Source organism: Anser cygnoides, chromosome 2, assembly GCF_040182565.1.
Source record: "Anser cygnoides isolate HZ-2024a breed goose chromosome 2, Taihu_goose_T2T_genome, whole genome shotgun sequence".
NCBI lineage: Eukaryota > Metazoa > Chordata > Aves > Anseriformes > Anatidae > Anser > Anser cygnoides.
The window spans coordinates 31,741,449-31,750,033 of NC_089874.1; the positions used below are offsets into that span (position 1 = coordinate 31,741,449).

Below are 8,585 nucleotides of genomic sequence, written 5' to 3' on the forward strand. Positions count from 1 at the left end.
CTAATCCCTGGCTGTGACATTGCTTCTCTGGTTACCACTTAAAGCCAGTGCACTGTAATCAGTGTTTAAGCCAAGCTTAAAGAGCACAGCTACAGGATCAGAAATCAGAGCAGAAAAATTGCATATCTCTTACACAAAATAGCCCAGGCTCTATGCCAATATGACCTAAAGCCTTAGTGGTTAATTAGGAAAAAATAGATGACATTTGATCTACAAAGGGTGCCCCAATACCACGCTAAAAACAATGGGATTTTTCTATTTTCTTTTTTACCTAAAAAATAAAAATAAAAACATCTGCTATTCTTACTGAATATATTTGTGTAGAAGAGTAGCGGTCCTTGATATTCTTTTAAAAATGGCTAGAACTACACTTAATCATAAACTGTCTTCGTACTGCATTTTGACCTGTATTCTAAAGGACAGATGCAGAGTAAGAATGACTGAATTTTTACTGAATGACACCTAAATTTGCCAGCTCCTTTGCTAGTTGTGCAGGCACTGTAAGACTTGTGCTGGTGTTTGTCCATGTTGCAACATTTCTGTTAATTGTAGTTGAAATAAGCATTGCTGCTCCTGGATTGCATGTTACATATATAGTATTCGCTTGCAGAATCTCCTTTCTTCTAGTTTGTGTCCAGCTTGGAAATTTCTTGTGTGAAATCTTGACGCTATTGAAATTAATAACCATTCATGAGGATCAGAATTTCATCCTCTGAACAACGAACAGGCACAAAGTGTCTGTGTACCTTTGCATTAAAAGTTAGGTCTGTTTACAAAATAACGGGGGCGGAGGGAAATCTCATGTGCATGTGGAACAGAACTGCAGTCAACTGTAGCACAATTAGACCTCAGAGATGCTCTCCTGCAGTATGGAGGTCTCGTAACCAGAAGATGCAGACTGTCTTCTCAAACAGTAGGAATCTTGCGCTTACAAGGACTGAATCTTCAAGTTCTGCTTGACAATCAGGTTTTGGTGGTTTTCTGTTCTTGATAGAATCCAGTTATCTTTAAATGATCTTCAGTATTCAAGTACCTTCTTTTGGTACTGGATGCAAAATCTTCCCAGGAAAAAAATAAATCATAAAGACCATAATTGTACTGTGGGTGACATTCCCCATATTGAAAGAGCTCTTGCCCTAAGGCTCTGTCCTCCCAGCTGAGTTGTCTGCAGTAGAGTTGAGCTGAAATCTGCGGATTGATTGACTGTGCTGGCAACTGACAGCGTATGCTTTTGTCTTTACCACCGATGGCTATGCAGTTTGAGTTAAAAGCAGAAGCGCGTTCATGCTGGGTGATTTAGTACAAAGCTGAGACCTAAACTTCGAGTAACATTCCAGTTAACCCTGCAGTAAAGAAATTGGGCTCTTCGGAGTCTGTGCTTTGCAACCTCTCTCTTTCAAGACAGATGTCCCTGGAGGCTCTCGCAGTGGGTGGCTTGAGTGGAGGGTGGCTGCACCTGCAGGAAAACCGTCTCTTGGGCTGACATCACCTGGGACTGCAGTGAAAATGATGCGCACATGCCAACAAACCACAGAGTTCAGCTTCAGCAGTTAAAATATACCTATAATCAAGTTTAATGAGAAATAACTCATAGATGATATAGCTATATGAGTTTATATAAATGAGTCATTCCCTTCTTCCTTCTGTCCCCTCCAGTGTTCCTGTTGCTTCAAAGCAACCTAGGGGTATGATTAACTACACCCTGTCCTGCTTGATTGCTAAATTGAGCATCTCTGTGCTGACAGGAGAATATCATCTCTCATGAGCACTGGAGGCATGAATGTAGTTCAGATAATATTGCTCAGAAATGAAAGGAGAGTTGCAGTTGTCCTTTTTGCAGTTGAAAGCGTTTTTTCTTCTCTGTTGGTGTAGGAGGCTTATTGCTATGGAGTTATATACAGGCAAATTCCTCATCCACCCAGCTCGAGAATGTTTTAATCTTCGGGCACGTTGTGAGATTGCATACTGCTATTACCAGATTTAGGGTTGCGGGTGGAGAGAAGTACGTTTCCCCTTCCTCTTTGGCAACAAACCCACCAAGTTTATAGGCTGCAAATCAAGAAAATGATTGACATACAAGGATGAAATTCCAGCTTCATGAGACTCCATGTGAAATATATTTTAAGCTTGGTAAATGAAAATCCTGAATTATTAAATGCTGTAATGCTTTTGAGGTGCTGCTACAGACTACTGACAAGTATTTAATGCAAAGTGAAACTTCTTCCTTAGCTCCAGTGCTTCTTTTACTTTTGGGGAAAAATTCACTGGGGGGTGTCAGGATTTCTGAAAGATAACAGCTTTGTGTTGCTTGTAGAGTTCTCTCAGCACAACTTACATGCACTGAAAAACAACATACAGCCAGAGCAGTCTTGCTTTCCCTGTGTTTTCAGCTTGCTGTCAATTGCAGCAAACTGGTTTTAGTTTGAAAAAGTGTCTGAGTGACAAGGTAACTTAAAGTCACATGCAGTCACTGAATTCCAAATTTTCAGGGAGATCTTTTGCATTCAGTTACTATGGGATGTCTTGGGGTAGTTTTGATTAAGTTCAGACGTATCCCAGGTTGCCTCCATCTGTTTATTATTCAACAGCATATGTGAAGTGTGTCTACTCTGTCTGGTTTGATCAGATGCATTTGATCAGGTGTCTTATTTCAGTTTGCCACCTTCTCTTCACTGCCACATCTGCTGTGACCTTTAGGCTGTGGCAGAAGGTGATGGTCAGGGTTCACACTTCAGCAAGTGAATGCCAAATCGGCGGGACAACTCCGAGGAGTTCAAGGCAGCAGAAAAGCACTCAGCACAAATGTGTTGATTTTGCAGAGCAAGGGAGGGTAGTGTGTTCAAAGACAAGAAGAATGGAAATTTTAATGAGATGCAGAAAGCTGTCTTTAGTCTTTTTATAGAACAAATACAGTTTGATTTTTGTTCTTTCCTCCTGCATTATGTAACTGCCAAAATGCCATTGTGGATCCCAGATTTTGCCTCCGCAGCCATCAATTACTGAGATATTTGGCTTGGCTGGATCACAGAAGCTTTGTTCCTGGGGCTAGAGGTCTGTTGCTAGACCTAAATTTGCATCTGTTGGAAACAATAAGTGTCCTTGCTGTTTATTAGGATTTCTTTATTCTGAATTTTACTCAACCTCACGCTCCCTCAGACAGTTATTTTGTTCTTGATACTTGACAGAAAAATGTCAGCTGTGCTGTCCATCTGAGCAGTTCCCTTAAAATGGGTGGTCTGAATGAATGGTGGTCTTAATTTTTTTTTAGCTAAAAGCAATATAAAACTTTTATGGAAAAATGTCCAAAAGTCCCTATTAGCTCTCCTTTAAGTGCAATCAGGAGGTGTCTGTCACTTCAGATTTCTAGAACAATGTACAGCTCTGTGATCTAACCGCAAGAAAAAGCATAATATTTCTTCTTGTGGTAACTTCTGAGATGTGTAGATGGATTTTTAATCAACCATCTTACATGGTGTATTTGAAGCAGATGAATAGAGAACTTCCCTTTGTGAAAGCACAATATTCAGTACTTTATTTTACATCTAACACATTTCATTGCATCTGGGATCCCTAATATGCATCAGATACTCTGTCGTTATAGCCTAATATAGTTAATGCAAAACTTGTTCCATTGTGACCATGTTAACTTATTTTATGCTGCCTTTAAAAAACAAAACCAGGCACTATCTTTCTTCCCCCTGTCTTTTAACCTCTAAAAAGTACAATGACTTCATACAAATACTGATCTGTATTTCAGCCGATGTTCTGAGTGAAGAAGCTATCCTCAAGTGGTATAAAGAAGCACATGTTGCTAAAGGCAAAAGTGTTTTTCTTGACCAGATGAAGAAATTCGTGGAGTGGCTGCAAAATGCTGAAGAAGGTATGGATTCATTTAAAGAAATGTGTCAGTCTCTTTGCAAATTCAAATGTGTTTCTTTTCAGATTTTAGTTGTACAAGGCACATGAAGTCGACAGACTTGGAATAAAAGACAGCAGGTTTGGCTGCTCCAAATTATGTACAGTCATGCCCAAGCCTAATAACACTTGCTGCTTCTTAATCTAAAGTGTCCTTATTAATTCCTTAAGTCATCAGGTACCACCTGTCAGTAGATACATTCTTAAAGCTTCTGCAGGAAGGATAAAATCATTGGGAACATCTACACAGCTAAACAACAGTGCAGGTGTAGCATGTGCTGACATCATTGTGCTACCTGTACTGACCAAATGAACATAGCATAAGCCTGTCTGTGCCACCGCAGTTGAAATTCATTCCATGTGAATGCTTAGGCTAAGATATGTGGTCTGTATTTGCTGTGTTAAAATGGTTACTGGGGAGGGGAACTGGTTTCTTTGGTCCATAACTGTTGTTATTTGTACTGTACAAATAGGCTATCACTTTTGCCAAGCTCACATCCTTCAAAAAGGAAGTCCATGTCAAAGTCCATGTCAGATGGGATGATCAATCCATGTGTAATAGCTAGGGATATAATTCTTAGTGTTCATTTGCATCCCTGTAACATCAATACTTTTAGTGGGAACGTAGTAATGCTAAGGAGCAGGTAAGTCTTTGTAGCAATTCAAATATATATATAGGAAAAACAAAAATGATAGCTCCTTTCACACTGTAGACTAGCAATCTTGGTCTAATTAAACACGTTTACACCCTCTAATCTTCTGCTTGTATGCCTGTTTCCCTTTTTCACTCTTTTCTGCATGTCCTCTCTCTCAGATTTCCTTAATTACAAAGTCCAGTACCACTGAAGACAAAGTATTGCTGTTAGAATATGCAGATCGTGTTAGATCAGATTTCTCAGAGCAAACATGTTATATTCGTGTCAACAAGCCCTTTCCTGTCAGGTGAACACCAAGACAGAAATGCAATATGATGCAAAGTAGCTTTAGGTGACAAAAACGCTGTGCATGTTCCTAAATTACTTCTTAATGTTATACTATACAAATCATTAAAAAAAATCATGTTTGTACTGATTTCATACCTGCTGTAGAGTAATAGGCTGCATGATGATCATGACTGATATTTGCAGAGCACATAGTTAAAAGGGTGCTTCCTGGATAGTAGCAGTACAGCCTACTCAGAGGTTAGAAGAGCAAGCAAATGATGCTGATTCTTAATTAAACTCAGCTCGGATATGCATTGGTTGGCTCTGCAGATGTGGACCAGAATCATTCATAGCAACCTAGAGTCGTAGAATGTCCTGAGTTGGAAGGGATGCACAATGACCATCAAGTCCAACTCCTAGTAACATAACTAGTGAGAGATCCCTAAACTAAGGACTACCCCGTGGAGTGTAACAGTGTAGATCTTTGTCTTCTGAAGCTGTGCATTGCTTTCTGGTTTACTCTGTTTAATCTGTCAACCCTTCCTAGGAGGTACTAGGTGTGATGAAAATTTTCATTGGAATTTTGGAAGGATATTTTTTTTTTATTTTTAAAGAACTGCATCCCTGTCCTTGTGCAAACTGCATAAAATGTTTTGCTTTCTTCTCTTCTAGAGTCGGAGTCTGAAGGGGAAGAAAACTAAGATGGTTTAACAAAGCACAGTCTCAATCTAGGTTAATGCCAAATGCGCTTGGGAATGCCGTACTGTTCAAGCAAAGAGGCTTTACTTCAGTGTCATACAGAAAACTATAGGCTAGGCTTTCCTTTTGTTTAGAAGAATAAAGGTTTTTAATGGAGCCCTGAGGCATTAGATGCTTTACTTGGGACTCTACCTCTGGTTCATTGTACACTAACTTAGGCAAAGACATTCAGCAAGGAGCCATATAGGAAAAGTGAAATGAAATACTTATGGACTCCTTTTTATTAACAGTCTTTTTCAGGTACTATGGTATATGAACACTCCAATTTCTGTTTATAGAACTGTTTGGTCTGTGTTTGTAGCTCAATATTGGCTTGTGTATGTGATTTGACACCACCACATTTTTTTGAATAAATTGCTTTTATATCTTAGTCTTGTGGTGTTAGTGTGTGTTTTAGAGATTTGGTTTGCCACTAAGTTTTTATGATTCTTCGAGTGAAAATTATACACAAGAATGGCAAGAGACTGTTCTCACACTTCTTACTCACAAAGTGACCATCAATACTTAATAGGGATCAATGGACAGATTAGTGAGATTCCATAGCGAAGGCTAATGGATTCAATTACTTACAAAAATGTACGGAAACAAATCCACAGAGTCCCAATTTTGCATGTACAAAATTTATGTAAATGATAAGTAGATTAATATGTCTTTCTCCATTCAGACTATGCTCTATGGGGATGGTTAAGTTTTGCAAGAAAAAAAGCATTCATTTTAGAAGCATTAACTTCAAACCATGCATGATGTGAAGTCTGAAGTGTTTTTATACCAGTGTGATGTTACAGATCATAAGATATTTGACTGAAGTACACAAATGAATATGGAAACTTCTCAAGACCCATCCTGCTTTCTTTAATATTCCCTCGTGCCTTGATGTGATATGTAATTTACAACTCCAGTGCCTGGGACCTGGCTAAGATGTTGCATAAATAGAGTCAGTGTGCAGCTTTATACATTCATTCAAGCCTCAAAACCCAAGCCCAGAACTAGACGTCTGACGTTATGGGAACACACAGCCTACGCTCAGGGTCAGAGCTCCTGGAGCTTGTGGATGTGAGCTGGACAGCAAAGGCTCTGTGCAGCACGGTCGCCTGACTTGAACTCTTTTTCACACAGCAGTCAATCAGATAACAGTTGCTGCCATTTCACTTTCCACAGGCTAAATTACTTTGTAATAGTTGTCTTCTGCCTCACCTCCCCCCTCTGCTCTCCATGCCTCTGACCATGCTGGTGCTGAGAATAGCTCGGGCAGTGAATCAGCTTGCCAGTGTATCACAGCACTCCAGTTCATCTTCTCTCTAAGAGTGTATTATTTAAAACACTGCATCCTTCCCTTTAAACAGAGTTAAATCCACATAAATGAGAAATTGAATTGGTAAGGCTTAGAAAAAGGAAATACACTTACGGGGGAAAAAAACATGGAAGCATAATTAACTACTGAAATGGTGTATTTTGTAATTCAAAACCAATAAGCTATCTAACAGTACAGATTTTTCTGATGGGAAAAGTCAACACAATGTAAACCACAGACCCTGTGGTTTCAAGTCTTACCTCAGTGTGTATCTAGCTTTACAGGAAGCAGCAGACAGCAAGCAGAAATCAAGTACTGTTGAAGGCCAGCTTTCCATCTAGAACAATATCTGTTTTTGAACAGGTATTGATCTTTGAAAGGGGAAATATATAACGTGGGTCTTTCCAGTAACTTATAGCAACAGTAAGCAGACAGTAGGACAGTCATATTATAAAGCAGAATTGTGGAATTAGCTGGATGCTTTCCATTTCAGTCTTTGTTACTAGAGAAAATAAATCTGCCAGGCACTACGGACCTGAGATGATCTCTTTACAAATTCTGCAGCTCCAATGTAATAATATTGATTCATTTTTGACACAGAACCACTATTGCTGGAAGCGTTTCAAATTTAAGAAATGTGCTTTTCAAAGGTAGTAATGAATATTCAGTTGGGTCTATGTAAAAACTACTTTTCCACATAATCTAAAACAAGCTGACTTCAGTGGAGCCAATCTAGAATAATGCACAAAGGACACAATAACACACCTGTAGGTGAGATTGCCAGGAGCTGGTGAGACGTGGCTGGTTGCAGGCTGGCTGAGCCATCTGCTGGAGAGAATAAACATTGTCAGCAATAATCACTGGCAAAACAGCTTGTCTTCCATGCATCTGTGCCTTTAGCATGCAGCAGGTACAGGCAACGCCCCCATCATGCTCGGTGGAGTTTGCTTCACTGAAGTCTGGTATCTACAAGCCAGGCACCCATCACAGATGCAGGATGCAGTTGTTTCCTACTCCCTTAGTTGCTGGGTTGGAAGGAAAGGGGTGCTTTTAGGATGGGGCCAAGTTGAGACCTCCTGGAAGCCCCTTTCAGGTTGCCCACCCTCAGCAGAAGATCTCTTAGTTTGCTTAGGCAGGGTTTCTGGTACTGGTTTTCAGGAATTTCCCCCCTTAATTTTTGAGATCAGCTGGGGATTTTCCATGCATGTATATTTTCAAGCAGCATTTAGGATGTATGCTGGAAGGTGAACTAGGTAGGGGCACAAATATACAAACACAGCTGGCTTGTATCCGACTGAATTTCAGTACAAATGTGTGTGATGATTAGGCTTTGCAAAAAAGCCTGTGACAGAATCCGAACAGAGCTTTTGATGTGACTCTCCCCAGGCAAAGCACCAATCTATAGAAGCCTTCACAGAGTCCAAATCTCAGTTAAAAAAATCCCCAACCCTAAGCATTTCTTCAACACAACCCATAAATTAGTATTCCTCTGCTAGAGAAGTGAAAATTACAGTCAATGCTAAATATATTCTTCAAATCTGGAGTCAGTTATCATATAAAATAAAAATAAACTTCCAAAAAAAAAGTGTTTCATAAAATATATTGCATTTATTTTGAAATATCAGTGGAAACTAAATGTCAGAACTCTTAAGTATCTCTTTTACTCAGCAGTAAATTGCAATAGGATGCACTTTCAA

General features: G+C 39.5%; 1 protein-coding gene and 1 long non-coding RNA gene across 2 annotated transcripts in view; one reads left to right on the plus strand and one right to left on the minus strand.

The window, feature by feature from the left end:
• BZW2 (basic leucine zipper and W2 domains 2) overlaps nt 1-5,967 on the plus strand; it is a 57,168-nt gene extending 51,201 nt beyond the window's left edge. The window contains exons 11-12 of the mRNA XM_048068399.2: nt 3,758-3,880; nt 5,511-5,967. Of these exons, the coding sequence (XP_047924356.2) occupies nt 3,758-3,880; nt 5,511-5,539 (152 nt within the window). The 3' untranslated portion in view covers nt 5,540-5,967. The remainder of the gene's footprint in view (nt 1-3,757; nt 3,881-5,510) is intronic.
• Nucleotides 5,682-8,468, minus strand: LOC136790035 (uncharacterized). The gene is made up of 2 exons (XR_010829162.1): nt 7,654-8,468; nt 5,682-7,225 (listed from the first exon to the last, which is right to left on the minus strand). It is a non-coding gene; the product is annotated as an uncharacterized lncRNA (long non-coding RNA).
• Nucleotides 8,469-8,585: the final 117 nt, after the last annotated feature.